A 17,203-nucleotide genomic window follows, 5' to 3' on the forward strand; every position below is an offset into this window, starting at 1 on the left:
TGAAGTAGCAAGGGTTGCTGGTCACATATCATACTACTTAGAAATTGCAAGAAATGCAAAGGTTAATAATATATTAAGACTCTTTTCTTCCTTACCTACAGATAGTGATCCTAAGGCACTGAAATTAGTAGATACTAAGGTCACAGCCTAAACTTTCTGTCTGACCTCTTAACTCCCCTTTTTCTAGGCAGCTGTTACTCAGCTTCCACTATATGCCACACATGATGGGTTTGAAGGACAGTCAATGCACATTTGAATTTCAGTGTTACACTTTTGATAGCATCCATGCTGAAGAATAAAATTAGGTTACCACAAATCAAAATACTTGGCTTAGGAAAGCACAACAATTCTACTCCAAAATACATACAGTTAAGCCATTTCTGCCCAATGTTGAATACAGGCAACAGGGACCAAATGTGTACACCTGTGGGCTGGGCAGAAATGGGTTAAGGGAACTACAAACTACTATCATAGAATTGAAATTTTGGCTAGCAGCATAATTCTATGCACATTTACTCAGAAGTAAGTTCCACTGTGTTCAATGGGGCTTACTCTCAGGAGAGTATGGAAATGATTGCAATTTAGTATCTCATTGGAAGCACAAAATGAGATATGTTTCCAAAATGAAAATGTTAAGAATTACATTACACCCTACAGAACTCTGTACAGGTGTGCACAACGTAACAAAAAGGATGCGTTCCTGCACCGCCATTGTCAAGTGACTCCAACATTTGTTAGCATCACCTGTTCTAAGCCTCCAAAACCAAGGGGAGCTGTGCTCCCCTTGCCTTTAGAAGCTTTTCTGCATACTGCCTCTGTGAGACTCAGAATGGCCGAAACAGCCCCAAAATTGCAACTTCTGATTTCCTTGGAAGTGACTTTTTTTTGCCTTATAAGGTATTCTGAGTCCCGTGGAAGCCACTGGAAGGGGCTTATAAGGTGAAAAAAGTCACTTCCAGTTTTCTGAGGAAACCAGAAATTGTCACTTTTTTGGCAGTTTTTGCTATTCTAAGCCTCTGTGGGGCTCAGAAAAGCCTCTGGAGGCAAGGGGAGCACAGCTCCCCTGGGCTTTGGAGACTTGGGGGAGGAACAGTGATCACCGATGGACCACTGCGTATGCGGCTCATCATTAGTAGCTAAATTATGTTTACCTGTATTACTCTCAAATTCTTGGTGGACTTCAATTGAGTTACACTGAACCCTACATGCTATTTCCCTTGTTTTGCATCTACAGAAGCCTAAGACAAAGTAAATTAACCAATAACCTGTAACTAAGTGAAAACTAGCAGGATGTTAACTAATATTCACATACAAAGTCTCAACGACATTGTGCAAAGGGATTTTTCTTTTAGCCATTGTACAAAAGTGATGGTCTTGAACATAGTTTGGAATTTGTCTAGATTTTAACTTCTGTGCTCCTTTTAATTTTTCTGTGCTTGACAGTTTTTCCAATACATGTTTACTTTCCAGAGGGTGAGCAACACAATACTAATCTGCAACATATAGTTATGGCCCAATTCTACTGGGCCTCTGCACTGCTGGAAAGTGTGTTCTGACAATGCTGCGTGCTTTATGGTTGTTGAAAATGGCGCATGTCTGAGTAGACCCATCGGGGCAACAGAAGCTTGCCCTACAGCGATGGTACAAATATTTCCTTGCCTCTGGGATCTAAAACTCTCTCACAGGATGCAACAAGCACCCTGGCACAGTGCTTTGACACAGCTGCATTAACAGGGGAGAGTTAAATTGGATCGGTCTGCCCATTGGTGTGTTATAGAACTATCATACAACTATCTGCAGATGGCAGTTGCACTGCTGAAGGAAGCTGCCTGGATAAGAAGACTACCTGGGTACCACACAAAACTGCTTCTTGCAGAATGAATGGGATACATATCACATAACAAGAACGCTTTAACAAACTAGCTAATATGCTATTTGCATACATATTTTATCATTAGCTAAGATGGGGGTCTCCAAACCCCGGCCCATAGGCCAAATGTGGCCTGCGGCAAGCCTCTACCCAGCCCACGGTGAGCTTCTCCATTGGGCTGGTGGTGAGCCCTGTAATCCTTCAGAGGTGAGGTGAACTGTGATCCCCTTGCCTCCTGAGGATATTCTGAGGGCCAGGGAGGCTGCGTGCAGCCTCCCCAGAATGCCTTTTAAGGCCTCTGGGAGATCTCACAAGGTCACTTCTGGTTTTTCGGAAAAACCAGAAGTGATGTTTTAAGACCTAAAAAGGCATTTGGAGGGCCGGAGAGGGCTTCCCCAGCCACCTGAAGGCCTTTTTAGGTCTTAAAACGTCACTTTCCGTTTTTCTGAATACCAGAAGTGACCTTCTAAGATTTCCCAGAGGCCTTAAAAGACATTCTGAGGGCCAGGAGGCTGCACACAGCCTCCCGGGTCCTCAGAACACCCTCTGGAGGTGAGGAGTGTTCATGTGGGTCCAACCTGGGTCTCCCAGAAGGTGTTCTGAGATGCAAACTCCCTGGCCCTCAGAACACTCTGGACGTGAGGGAAGCACAGCTCCCCTCACCTCTGGAGGGTCCATTTGAGTCCACCCTGGAGTGCTGACGGGGCAATGGATGGGCGATTGGTACAGAGCCAGGGCTGGGAACGAGCAGCTACATGGGACCAGCTCTGTATTGCTTCTAGCCTTCCAGATTTTTTTTAATTAATTGCTGTTTGGAGATTGAGGAGATCCTTTCCTAGTGGGAAAAATCATGGGACCAGCTCCGTGGTGCTTCTTGCCTTCCTGATATTTTTTCTGAATTCATGGGTATTGGAATTTATTCAAATTTAATATAAATTTAAATATATTCAATATAAATTGAATAATATAAATTTGTTCAAATTTATTTAAATTTAAATTTTATTTTTCCGATCTTAACTCCATGCCTGATATACGATGTGGCCCTCCAAAAAAGTTTGGTGACCCTTGAGTTAAGAGGTTAGCATGAAGCAACGTGGAAGTTTATATCAAATCTTAACAACTGTATTATTCATGTAGTTTAAATATTTACTGGAATAATAAAACTCCTTCAGTTCCATCACCTCTTTTCTCCTGTCATCTTTCCTTCAAGTGTACATCCAGTGCTAGCATTCTTGCTGGTTCTCCACTTACGTATTTAAATTTCAGTAGCATCAGCACTTACAAAATCTGAGGCTCACTGCCAGCAACCGAGTTCTTCTGCAGACATTAAAACCCTCTGATGTGCAACCAAGAGACTAAAATCATTCAGTTTTAAGATTAAGCAGAATCTGTTTCAGAACCATATGAGATGGCAGAATAAGTTTTGTTTCTTTAAAAGGATTTTACTGCTTATTGTTTTCAGATGTTACCCACTCTGAGACTTCAGGAACAAGCAGAGTTTAAACAACAAAACAAAGGATTAGGCAGGATGCAATGCTGTAACTGAGCTTTTATTCAAACTGAAGACTATTTCAACTAAATGCTAGAGAATATATATAAGTTTACATGAACAAATTGATGCGAAGTATCTTAGGACAAAACAAAGAATTCATCACCACAGCTGTCTTTCAATAGTAAGCTTATTAAAATATACTTGTGTTGAATTAAATGTTCAACTTTGACCTTATAACAATTCAGGGACATTTTCTATGTCTATTAATACCAGTTATTGAATGGCTAGGAGTTTAAGACATTTGAAAAAATAAAGTAAAATAAAATAAATACAAGAATGTTGAGAACATAAAGAATGTTTGAGATTCACGTTATACCTAGAAGGGACTATTCTGCCAACCAGAACACTGACTAGCTAGGAAACACACTTACGGCCCAACCCTATCCAGGCTTTCTGCTGACAGAACTCATGTTCTGTCAGAGGAAGGCCTGACCTGCTGGCACAACAGCCACAGCAGTGGCATTCAAAACGGAGCCTTCAGTGTGAATGGATGGCCATGGCATATGCCACCAGAATGCCAAGACACTGCTGAAGGTGGTGAGGGAGAGGATTGAGGTTGGCTGGGGGCATGTCCAGAGAAAGCAGGGAGCATATAGTGATGGTAGTGGCTCTGCTAATATACTATGCTCCCTTCCTGACCTTGACACACCCCATTGGGCCTATTCAGACTTGCAACAGTCAAAGGGCTGGCACAGATTCAAGTAGGCCCATTAGGTACCATGGTGCAGCAATGTAGGTAAGTAAAAAATTCCTTAACTTACCTCTCCCTTGTGTCATGGTCCCCAGCTGGTCCGTAGCATGCAGTGGAGTGCTGCTGCATTCTATGGGCCAGCTGAGGATAGGATTGGGCTGTAAGTTAACCAGAAAACAAGTATGAACAGATATAAACTGGAAAAAAGTGTTTATAAAGATAGGATATTTTTACACTACATGTTCACACAAACAAAGTTTCCAAAGAACATTTCTTTCCCCACTACAGCAGTGGTTCCTAAACTTTTTCGAAAGGTGGTTCCCTTGATCTCTTGGGCCACTTGCAATGGCTCCCCATAAGGGATACAATCCTATACATTGCATAGGGCAACAGGTTTTTCTCTGGCTCTCCTGGCTGGTTCCTGCAGCTCGCCAGAGAGTCATGGCTCACAGTTTGGAAACTACTGTACTACAACCATAAAATAACTATACTAAAAGTCCTATTTTTATCTCAATGGTGAGGCGATTAAAGCACACAAACAAAAACAACACTGAAAATCATAGCTTAATTGACTGAACACTCATTATGATGCTGCCCATGAAATTGTTTTTTACTTCTGCAGCTCAGCACTAGAGCAACTACAGTGAATGCTTTCTCCTCAACACTGAAGAACCACATTCCAATCCCACACAGTTTAAGGAAAATTGCTTCAGGCAAGCTTCAGCCCTGGCACCTTGCAACTTCTATGAATTGAGAAAAAATATTCAGGATCCATGTACGCTGGAATTTTACTGATGAACAGTTTATGTTAATATTTCCCAAACTTTTTAGCATTGGGACCTACTTTTCAAAATGACAATCTATCGCAGTGTACACCTACAGCTTTTTCTCAGTCTGTGATATCTCTATACCTAAAGATATCTATACCTAAAGGTGTTTGTTTCCAATAAGTAAGATAGGATTACAGCCTACAGGATTACTCAGAAGTAAGCCCATTGCGTTCAGTTAGACTTAACTGAACACAATGGATTTACTTCTGAGTAAAATAAATAGCAGTTTAAAAACTACTTATAAGATTACCCCTTTTGGATCATACCATCTCTTCTGGAAAAGATGCTGACATTATACCATTTACTCTGTGCCAACTCTCTGTCCTTTATATTCACATTTCAATGTGGCTTTTGCTTCGATGCCAGCCAAATTCTGTATAAGTCATAAGGTTGTATCTTAAGGAGTGCATGCAGAAGAAAAACAGCATTACATGCTCTGTGCATGGTTGTACCAGTACATACAGTAGATACCATATAACAGAAACTTAAACATTTTATACCCACATGCTGTGGAATGCATCATGTTGCACAACATGCAAAACTTAGTCATGATTCCACTTGGACTTGCCTTACACTAACGGTTTAAAGGTGCCCACAAGCTCCTTTATGCAAGCTGAAAAATACCTAAGGATACAACCTATAAGCAGCAATTCTCAAGCTGAGTGGCACAGGTAACCAGCAGGTGGCCTGCAAACAATGTTAAGTCTTATACACTATACATAGTCAAACCTCCGGATTTTCTAATATGTGAAAAATTGGGATCTCTGAAAAGAGAAACTTGCACTGAAATGTTCCCCACCAAGTCTAGTTACCTCAGGTGAAGATGAAATTGCACAAGATGTGCAAGAACCAGGTATGAAGTGGAATTAGGGGGAAAGTTGCTTGGAGTATAGGCAGAGATGTTTGAAACGGTGTTATTTATTTTACTCAGAAGCAAAACTATTGTATTTTACTAAGAAGCAAGGCATAGGCTGAAATTCTATCTTACTCATTGGAAACATTCTAGGTATAGGGGTTATAGAGTCATCACAGATTGAGAAAAAAGGTGTAGGGGGTTTACAAGGGACATACAATGTTAAATGTTTCAGAAAAAACTGGCTAATGAGAAATATTATACAGCATTGGTTGCATATGTGTTTTGTATTTTCCCCATGACAGCCTCCTATTATTGAGAACGACAATTTGAAAGGAATGCCCAGCATCATCCAAGCATGAACCAAGATTAAATGTTGCATTATCTTCACCTACATGGATTATGAGTAACCGCAAAGGAAATGAATGCTGTAATTGCCAGAGAGAGTGTTACAAGAATGCCCACATCAGTTACATCAAAAGAAATTTTAAATTATATACATGTCACCCAGCAGGGGACCAAAATCCACTGATAATGCAACATTAGTTAATGGCTTGTAGGGCAAGCTTGCAGCTTGCATAATATACCAAGAACACAACTCTAATAAATATGAAGTTAACAGAGCAAGACTTCTCAAACTGTTTGAGATTCCTTTTAAGAAAATGATAAACTGCACGAGATTTCACTAAACATAACTAATACAGCTCTGCTGATAGTTTGCTTGTCTCAGGATACGTAGATTCAAGCGCCACAACATATTCAATGCCTGCTCAGAGTGGGATCCTCAGGAAGCCAAAAGACCATAACAATAGGGGGTTATCTCAATAGCTCTTAGCCCATTAAAAACAATTCAACAAATAGAAGCCACTCAAGTTGCATAGACTCAGTGCTGGTCAGCGCACTACCACTTGGTTCAATCAAGGCATACAAAAGATAAGGCTGTGAACCTTTGCGGAAAGACATGTAAGCTTCCTGAAAAATTGCCTATGTCTCCTTATAGAGGCTAACTTCTATTTTGACAGCCATAAGTCTATATCATGCCATAGTTACAACTTTCACAATCTCAGTGCAGTGGTCCTGGATACTGTCCAAAGCTAAAACTATATCCCATGAGTTTTTGGCTCCATCAGTTTACAGTTAAGTACTATATAAAGAGCCATCAAGAATAAAAGCAATGTGGGCTTCCCCAATATCAAGAGGCTTCAAAAGTGGTTATTCATTTTTGAAACTGATCAAATACAACTTTAAGAAATGATCCCATTAAGGATAAAAAGGAATTGTACTAGACTAAGTTCGGCAACAAAAATCAACAGATGAAATTGCTCTGTGATGACAAGACTTTGTGCAATCGCTGCAATGCCATTTGTGTGCAATAAGAAGTACAGGAATATGCAAAGCTGGGTAAGCTGGTAAGACTTGGTTGCTTCATACTCTGCATTCCACATACAAAAAGATCTGTGGATATCATTTTGGCTTCCAAAACATACAATCGTTAAAAATAAACTTAGCTGATTATTGAGGAAACAAGTCTTCTGACCTGAAAAATGCTGGACAAGACGTAGAAAAGTAGGTTAGCTTATGTATTTGCTTCTATGGTTCATCTATCACAACACCAAAAAAGAGGCAAATTCTCAAAACAGGTGCGATTCTCAACTGGAGTACGGCAAGTGAAGTGATGAATGAATCTGGTAAAACAGGCAATGCTAGCTACATAATTAGCCTGCTTCCACAATTTCACAAACTACCAAAATCTCTTTATTTTAGTGTTTCTGAAGAATTGAGTTTTACTTCATCAGTGTTCACACATGGTTTCAACATGAAAACGTGTCTACAATAAGAAGGCAGAACAGTCTTCTCCAAATTTTGTCTATGTTCTAAATGAGAGAAAGGCTAATCTGAGTTAAGAAATTTAACTGAACACCTGAGCAAGTCCTCTGCTAATAGTGCACATTTCAACATACACCTCTTACCTGCTTGGGTTTGAGTCTTACTGGGGTGGTGATGTCCACCTGCTCCTGGCTGTGGAGGAGGACTGGCTCCTGCTTGTCCAGTACCTTGCGCTGGGCTCGTGCTGATCAGAGTTCCAGTAGGCAGAGGCTGGCCTCTCTTTAAGAGCTGCTTCTGTTCTTGTTGGCGGAAGCGTGGAGGCACCTCACGAGGCAGGTATCGGGATGCAGCTGGCTGCTGCCCATTGGCAGATGCACGCTTGCCATTGCTATTGTTAATAATAGTGCTGGTGGAAGTACTGGTACTGGTACCGGCAGGTTGGGGCTGGCTTAAACTGGTCTTAATAGGTTCTGGCACTGTGGAAAATAAAATATTAATATATAATTTACTAGGAGGAAGCATTTGATGGAATTTCTTTTTGAAAATAAGATCTCATTTGTTTGTCTTTTGCCGGAAACAAACAAAAAACTCACCTTGTACATAACTGTAAGGTAGCAAAGAAGTGATTATTTCCAGGTCATATTAAATGAAATCAGAGTACATTTTAAAAGCAATTTTTTAAATTGTTTTTGGGCAACACTGACTATAACACAACTGTAAAAGAAGTGGGGTAGAAGCAGAATTACTCAGCACTTAAATGGTTTCTAAAGCTTTATATTTCACTGTTGGTGCAATTATTTGACTTCAAAGCAGCTAACATTCAAAAATATCCCACATTAGTAATGTATTCTGGCTGTTTATTAGGAGCATTGTTCAAGTTACTCATCCCTCAGATTCCAGATACACATTAGAAGGAAAAATATCTTTATCTGACTTCAAAAATCAAGAAAAGGTCAAGCCAGGCAGGCCATGCAAGGGTGAACATTTAACAAAGGTAATACCACAAAAACAAACATAAAGCAAAGCAAACAGAAAACCAAACAAAAGCCCTGCTCCTGCTGGACACCAACACTCAAGTTCAGATAAAAATATATCGAGCTAGGAGCCATTAGATATCTAAAAGGTACAAGAGGTTTCAAATGGGAGGAATTATTTCCAAAGACTATCATGGTTACTCAATATGAGGCAAAAATCTGAAGAACCTTGAACTGAGCCTGAAAACTTGCCAAAAATTGTGTTCCTTTATATTAAATAACTTTTATTATATAATCACAGCAGCTGGAACAGGCCAATACCCAGGAGGTTACATTCTGGACCAGGTGAAATTTCTGAAATGTTTTCTAGGGCAGCCCTATGTATAGTACAGTAGAGTAATACAAGCTTATTCACATATATAACAGAGCGATACACAGTGCATACTACGGTAGTGTGTTGGCATCCTTCAGTCTCAGAAGATTATGGCTAACCAGTCCCATCTACCCAGTGGCTGTTTAGTCACCCCTTACAACAAGTACAAGGCTGTACTACAGTAGAGTAATACAAGATACACATGTATCACAGTGACAAACAGCACACTGAGTTACAACAAAGACCCAGACATCCAGAGCAATGCCAGGCCCTGAATACATTCAAGTCTTACCACTTTCTATAATACCTAACCATATTTTTTTTTATTTGTTCACACCTGGCCTTTCAGTCTCAAGGGACCACCAAAACAGCTTACAAATAGATTTTAAAAACAGTTATAAAAATGTACAAAAGAACCATGCAGTAGCAACTTGTACTCAAAGACTTCACAAATAACCAGTAATTGGGAGGACTTTCCTTTGGAGGGCACCCACAATTTTGATACCACTAACAATAAGCCCTTGTTTCATATATCTACCTGTCCTGAAAAGCCTCTGATGTTAATCTGCGACAAAGGTCCTTAACATACACTAGTCCCAGAAATGAACCAGTAACCAATGAAGAGGGAAAAACGTCACTTTTATATCCTTTCTGCATCAATCCCACCTCCACCTATCTCCCATGTTAGAATTTTGGTTACCTTAGAACTAACGTTTTTGAACCAATGGAAGTTCCCAAACACTTTTAAAGCAGCTGCACACAGAGTACATTATAGTAGACTGTATGTTACCATGACACAGTAAAACTCCATACAAATCATGTCAGCAAATAATGATTGGGTATAATGTGAACCTAATAATATAATCTTAATGTATATCTTATATATCTTAATATCTTACAGCGCAATCCTAACTTGTGCTGGAACAGGGAGGTTGGCAGGCCCACCCATATCAAGCGTGGGTTTGGGGCTGAAAGTGGCTCAGCCTGGGGCAAAGGAATCGCTTCCCCTTACCCCAGGGAGATCCGCTGCAGCACCAACGGGGTTACTTGGATCTGTGTCACCTAAACAGGTGGCACTGATCAGAGCAGCCCAGAGCTGGCCTGGGCTTCCTGGGAATGGGGATAGGATCCAGTACCAGTGCCGGATACTGGCCCCACCCCCACTAACCCCCCCCACCCACCCACCCACCCCACCCATGGGCCCAGAATGTCTCTTCCCCTCCCTCCACACGCCCTCCCGACCCCGGTACAGTCCTCAGCTGGTGCAGACTCACCTTCCGGTGCAGACTCACCATGGAGGCTGGATCTGGCCTCTGTGCACCAGCATGCTGATTTCTAAGGAGGCACAAACATGCTTTATAGCATGTTTGCATCCTCCCAGGCTGGCTCTAGGGACTTGTGCTGGCCCAGCGCAATCTTAGGATTGAACTCTTAATAATATAATCTTAAAGTATCTTTTAAGAAAGCAAAATAAAGATAGACTTCTGACCTTCCTGTAAATACATCCCCTTGTCTTCACCTCACGTCTTAGAAATAGGTTGCTTATAAGTGCTAATGGGCAGGCCATTCTTCTATTCCCTGCTTCTCTGAACTATTACATAATAAAAATTAGATTATCCTATCTATCCTATGCACATCTATTCATATGCAATCCTATGCATATCTATTCAAAAGCGGCCCATTACATTTATGGGGACGTTCTTCCAGGGAAGTGTGTACAGGATTGCAGTCTTAGTCCACAAAGTTCATATTAACCCTTCTATTTTATGTTCTTTTAACTTCCTTTGCAAAGCTCAAAGTCATTGTGCTGCACTATACAGTATATTTAACACAATTCAGGAATGTACGTATATTCTGGAAATACACTTGAAACACTGACATTCTTTAAACTTCTGCAGCTGCTTGAAACTAGAAACATTTCCTGGATTTTTAAATTAGAATGAAACTAGACCTAGATCCCAACAACAGTAACTTTACCCCAAGAACAATGAAGTATCAAACAGAGAAATGTTGTATTAAATTTTTTTCTCTATACTCCACAAACGTCAATATATAGAATGATTAAATCCCAAAGAAATTGATAGAAAAGTGTAATTGCTATTTTATTCACAACTGTGTAATTAACCTGCTAATCTAGCAATGTTTGATGTGAAGTTTAAACCTCTGACTAATTTTAAATACTGTGTTCCCACTAAATCAGAGTGTGGGTGTTCTAAAAGCCGTTTGGGGAAAAATTAGCTAGCCTACTACTTCTATTACATTACCAAAGGAATTTTTTTTAAAATGTAAATACAACAGTTTAAGGCAGAGGTTCCTAAATTCTTTTGGAGATTTTGGGACCTCGTAAGTCTTTGCAGGGGAGAGGTAGTCACAAACTGGAACAGGCTCACAACTATGTTAGGAAGCAGTTGGTAGGTGGGTGAGGCCACAGAGAGGGCTTCAGGCTCCCTGCACCCTCTGGAGGGTCATAGCAACCACCAGGTATATGTGAAAGCCTCCTGTCATGGTGGTGGCACGACTGAGGGAGTGCCATCATCACAATGCCCTTAAGGGAGTGACCATTTTCACTGGCTGGGGCTTCACAATTCCCTAATTTGGGAACAGCTGGTTTTAGCCATTTCTGCCTAACGTTGCGTATACACAACAGGGTCAAATGTGTACACCTGTGGGCTGGGCAGAAATGGGTTAAGATATCTTCACATAATCTTTTACTTTATACCTCTTCTGAAATACAAGAAATTAAGTTCAATTTTTAAAATAGTCACAGATAGAAAATTTACCCACAGATAGCAATATGAAAGGCTTGAGCAACATTTGATATGCAACTTTTACTGTAATACCAAGTCATCTTTTGTACAACACAGTTTTGTTTTAGGTTTGCTTGTTTGTTGCTTACACTTCTGTTGTCCACATTTCCATCCTGTACAGGATATCATAATATGGTAGAGATGCATGTGCTCTTGACAGCCAGGCTCAGCAGCTGAACTTTCCAACAGACTCACCATGAGGTCCCTGAAGACCACTAGCTGATATTGAATTTACCTAGTTGAAGTACTTTGTGGACTATACTGTTCACATTTGTGAGCCAGTTATAGAGTGAGTTGCCCCTACTTCCTAAACAAATGTACAGACACACATACCACAACCCAAATGTAATTTATGTCAATATCTGCTTGCAGAAAATACCCCATATTCTGGTAGGAGAATTTGCACTTTGGAATATAAAGTTCTCTAATGTTTCTAGTCTTTTATTTTGTGTCTAGAAAGTGAGCAAGATGAAATGAGCTTATAAAACTACAAAGAGGTACCTTTTAAAGTGCTATTCTCTTATATTTAGCGGGGGGGGGGGCAGAGACAACTGTCCCTCTTCACTCCAGCAAGGTGCCTTTTTCCAGAAACTGCTGCTGGTATGTCTTTTTCCTTTTAAACTGCGAGCTCTTTGGGGACTGAGAGCCATTTGTTTTGCTATGTATACTGCTTTGTGAATGACTTTTGTTGAAAAGCAGTACTGTATATAAATATTCTTAACAGCAACCACAGAAATTACCACCAATAAACTGCAAAAAGCAGCTTTACTGGGAACAGCTTACATTTTGCAATGGTATTTATAACATGAATATATGATAAAAGTCAGGCATCCCAGGTCTTTGGGAAGGATGGTCTGGATAAAACAAACCAGTCAATAACAACTGTCTGACTGTGCAAAAATCAATAGTAATGTAATCCTTAAAACCCCCCTCCTATTCAAAAGTTCAATTTATACTTGAGTTTCCTTTTTCTTTGAATTTATTCAATGAACTGTTAACATTTAAGGCTGAACAATTTCATGTGTATATTTAAATGAATCAGTATCTTCTCCATTTATTCATTAAAGGCCCAATCCTATCCTCAAGATACACCAGCATATCTACACATATGCCGGCATAATGATAGTCAATGTAGAAGCCAGCTTGTCAACAGACACACTATGTACACCACACAAACCTGGGAAAACACCATAACAACGTACTGTATTTTTTGCTCCATAAGACACACTTTCCCCCCAAAAAAGTGGGGGGAAAAGTGTGTGCGTCTTATGGAGCGAATACTGAAAAAAAAACAACTGCGCCCCAGCCCTGGCCCCGCCCCCTGCCCGTTCGCTCTGCTCTGCTTCCCCGGGCAGTCAGAGGCTACTCAGAAGTAAGTCTCAGAGTCACAGGGGCTCACTCCCAGGAAAGCGTGGGTGGGGTGGTAGTCTCGCTGCCCAATCCTGTGCATGTCTACTCTGAAGTAAGTCCCATTAGAGTCAGGGGGGCTTACTCCCAGGAAAGCCTCTCTCCCCCCCCCCAAGCCTGGAGCATCACATTCTCTCTCCCCCCCAAGCCTGGAGCATCACAGCTTCTCTCTTCCGCCCCCCAAGCCTGGAGCATCACAGCTTCTCTCCCCCCCCAAAGCCTGGAGCATCACAGCCTCTCTCTCTCTCCCCCCCCCAAGCCTGGAGCATCACAACTTCTCTGCAACACAAACACTTTTCCCCCCCTCTCTCTCACACACACAGGCTGCCCCCTTCTCTTACACACACAGATGCTCTGCCCCCCCCCACACACACTCACACAGCAGGGGAGGGGCGCTTTCACTCACCTCATCCAGCATCTGAATGTAAGCCCCCCCCCCATCACAAAGAAAAAACTGTCTCCTTGGTCAGAATGCCAGTGTTTGCTTATTGCATAAGCCCCAGGTAAGGCTCGGTTCTCACCATAAATCCAGTGGTTTGTTGTGTCTTGAGAATTCAAGTTGTGGTTGGACTTTCCACTTGTTCATTTGTATGTGGTGTCAGCAGTGGCCCCTTTAAGGGTAAGGCCTGGGCATTCAGCAGAGTGTGCTGCACAGCTGCAGCCACTGGAAGGCAATAGGGCCCTCAGGGATATAAGGCGTACCTGAGGCAGAAAGGGTTTGTGGGTTTTGAAGCAGTGCAGGTTGGAGAGGAGACTGACTGGGTTTATTGAATTTGGAATCTGACTGTGGATTGTGACTGGACTTGGATACCCTGATGGATTTGACTGACCTTGGACTGTAATTTGGCTTATTGGTTTTGGGCTCTGATTTGGCAACTCTGATTGATGGGACTGATTTACTTGGCATCTGTGGACTGGAACTGGACTCACTTTTGCTTGCTGCACTGGTGAGTTGCACAAGGGGGACTGATCAGCCTTAAGCGGGCACGAGGCCCAGTGGATTGGGGTTTGGCAGAACATCATTGTAGCAGAAAGATAATGTGATCCCTATTTGTGTGCACCTGCTTTTGTGAGCTTCATAAATTCTGACTCTAGCGATGATGAGTTCTTGGGGTTTCCAGAAAACTAGAGTACTCAAACCTTTAAGTCTCTCCATTTGTTAATGACAGTGATAATGGTTCTTAATGCCACTGTTGACTGCTGTTCACTTTACATGGTTCAAATGTTGTTCTGTTATAGTTTATTAAATATTTTATTACACTATTTGGTTCAGAATATTTTTTTCCTTGTTTTTCTCCTCTAAAAGCTAGGTGCGTCTTATGGAGCGAAAAATACGGTAGCTTGGATGCCAAAGCAACTTCACCATTGGAAAGGCCAAACAGGAAGGAGATTGGGGTGTGACATAGGAGGGATTAGGAGGAGTCAACATACACCACATCCTAAACTCCCTTTCAGATAATGGACATGTCCCTAATGCAAGAAAATGCTATGCCAACAAACAGAGCTGGCAGAGGTAGCAGTTATAACAACATTACTATTAAAAGTCATTTCTGCCCAACTTTGCATATACACAACTGGGACCAAATGTGTACACCTGTGGGCCAGGCAAAAATGGGTTACCAACAACAACAACAACAACAAGGAAGGGAAAGACCCCACCTAAAAACATATGACTACATTGTCAATAAATCACACCACACCCACCCAGTACACTGCCAGGGAAACTACATCTCTGAAAAGAAGACATGCAGTATGGGCTTACAGCTCTCTGGTCTCTTAAAGATGTATATAAAAAACAGTGTTATAGAAGGACGATGGAAACTATGTGAAAGGACACTTGTGCACAAAGGGAGTCCTTTGCACAAACAATCTCTTGTCCCTTGCCAAATGTATGGCAAGATATTTTGATAACTCATCTTCTCAGAATTCTTATTACAGATATTCTGCCCCAGGAGTCCACATATAAATACTCTATCTCACCATCCCAACATGGGAGTGACAATGGACCAAACACTGGTAAGCTGGGGGGAGGGGGGAGAAATTCCAAACTGCAATGTATAGATGCTGCAGCTCCCTCTCACATCTCTACCCCCCCCCCCCAATTCTGATCATCCAGGATTATCAAATGGGGAGATTTGTACTTATCGTGAATCCCCCTTCTCAGTGGTCTCCATGTCAGAGTCAGTCCTCTTTTGGGTAGCTCCTCCCTCTCAGGTAGGCAGGTCAGAGGTCAAGAGTTCCTGAGGGGGAGGGGCTGCCTGGACTTCCAAGCTTCGAAGACCTGATACAGTCTAGGAGAAACGTGCTGTGAGAATACTGGAGGAGGGATGCCGATCCCGGCGCTGAATACATCAAGCCTCATCATGATGGCATTGGCTGACCTTGGTCGTCTGGAGTCAGGTGTTGCTTCTGAAGGATAAGTGAGCAGAGAGGCTTGTCCCCCCATCCCCTCACTACTGCTTCCTCCCCAGGTGCCTAGAGGTCATGGGGCTCCTATGCAAATGCCCGACAACTCTACCTGTTCCAGCTCCTCTCCTTTTTTATTTTTGGAGTGCTTCGGCTGCAAGGGCGAGCAGACTGACCCTGACACTGAGAAGGGGGATTGGCGACAAGTACAAATATCCCCGTTCTCCAGTGGAATCGCCATGCCAGGGTCAGTCCTCATTTGAGATTTGTTCATGCCATGCTCCTCAATGGTGAGAGCTGCCAGAAGCATGTGTGATGACACTCTGGAGGACGCACCTGGCAAAGGCACCAATCTTATAATGTCTGATAAACATGTTGGGTGTACTCCAGGTAGCTGCCCTGCACATCGCTTCCAGGGAGGGGTGGGCCTGGGACACTACAGAGGTGGCAGCTCCCCTCAGGGAGTGACCCATAATGCCCTTATGGGACTCCTTGCCAGTGGCCTTGTAGGCCTTGGCTATGGTCTCTCTCACTCACCTGGAGATGGTGGAATCCTCCTGCCCTGCTCACTGGGTCTGCAGGATATGAACAGGGCCTCTGTCCAGCAGAAGTCCGAGGTCCTAGACAGGTAGAAACTCACTGCCAGGCAGACGTTATGGGTGTGCAACTTAGGGTGCGAGGGACAGAAGGTCAGAAGAACTACCTCCTGGGACTGGTGGAATAGTGAGTTCACCTTGGGGAGGAAAGTGGGATCTGTGGGGAGGACTATCCTGCCCTCCTGGATCAAGCCAAGATCCCTGGAGATGGAGAAGGCTGCCAGCTCCGACACCCTCCTGGAGGTCACTCCCACCAAAAAGGTTGTCTTCTGGGATAGGAGTTTGAGGGAGCAGGTAGCCATGGGCTTGAAGGTGGTGGTCTCATGCGGGCCCTGAGAACCAGAGTCAGATCCCACATAGGGGTTCTAGGTATGGGAGGAGGGCTGACTAGACGCAACCCCCTTAGAAATTTGTGAACATAGCGGTGGGAGGCTAAGGTCCTGCCCTTGGAGAACCCCAGGGTGGAGGAGATGGCAGAGACCTGGCACTTGAGAGTGGCCATGCCAAGGCCCTTGTCAAGGCCAGACTAAACTCAAGAGGTCCCTGACTTGGATCTTCTCTAGGTTGATGTGCTAGGGGTGGCACTACTCGACCAGTGGCATCCATGTCCCACTATAGACCCTGTTAGTAGATTCCCTCCTATTGGACAGTAGGGTGGTCAAAATGGAGGGCAAGTACCCTAATTTTGCCAGCCTCTTCTGCTCTATGTCCAGGCAGCAAGGTGGAGCATTGCTGTTTGAGGGTTCAGGATTGGACTCTGCGGGCAGAAGGTCTAGCTGTAGTAGAAGGCATACGGGGTGAGCCATGGCCAGCTCCCTCAGATCTGTGTAACCAGGGGCAACGAGGCCAGTCTGGGACAATGAGGAGGCCCTCGGCCTGTTCTAACCTGACTTTCATTAGGACCCTCTGAATGAGTTTCATGGGGGGGAATGCATACAGTACCCCCAAGGGCCACTGGTGGTGTAGGACATCTATCCCTTTTGCGTCCGGGCAGTGCCTGCGGGAGAAGAACCTTAG

The 17,203-nt window shown here is 42.9% G+C and overlaps 1 protein-coding gene across 2 annotated transcripts in view; it reads right to left on the minus strand.

Moving 5' to 3' along the window:
• The window catches only part of TNRC6C (trinucleotide repeat containing adaptor 6C), a 159,727-nt gene that overhangs the window by 66,824 nt on the left and 75,700 nt on the right, over positions 1-17,203 (minus strand). For both annotated transcript variants that reach the window (XM_066613470.1, XM_066613469.1), the window contains exon 4: positions 7,767-8,099. In XM_066613470.1, the coding sequence (XP_066469567.1) occupies positions 7,767-8,099 (333 nt within the window). The remainder of the gene's footprint in view (positions 1-7,766; positions 8,100-17,203) is intronic.

This window comes from Tiliqua scincoides, chromosome 2, assembly GCF_035046505.1.
Source record: "Tiliqua scincoides isolate rTilSci1 chromosome 2, rTilSci1.hap2, whole genome shotgun sequence".
In the NCBI taxonomy this organism is placed as follows: Eukaryota; Metazoa; Chordata; class Lepidosauria; order Squamata; family Scincidae; genus Tiliqua; species Tiliqua scincoides.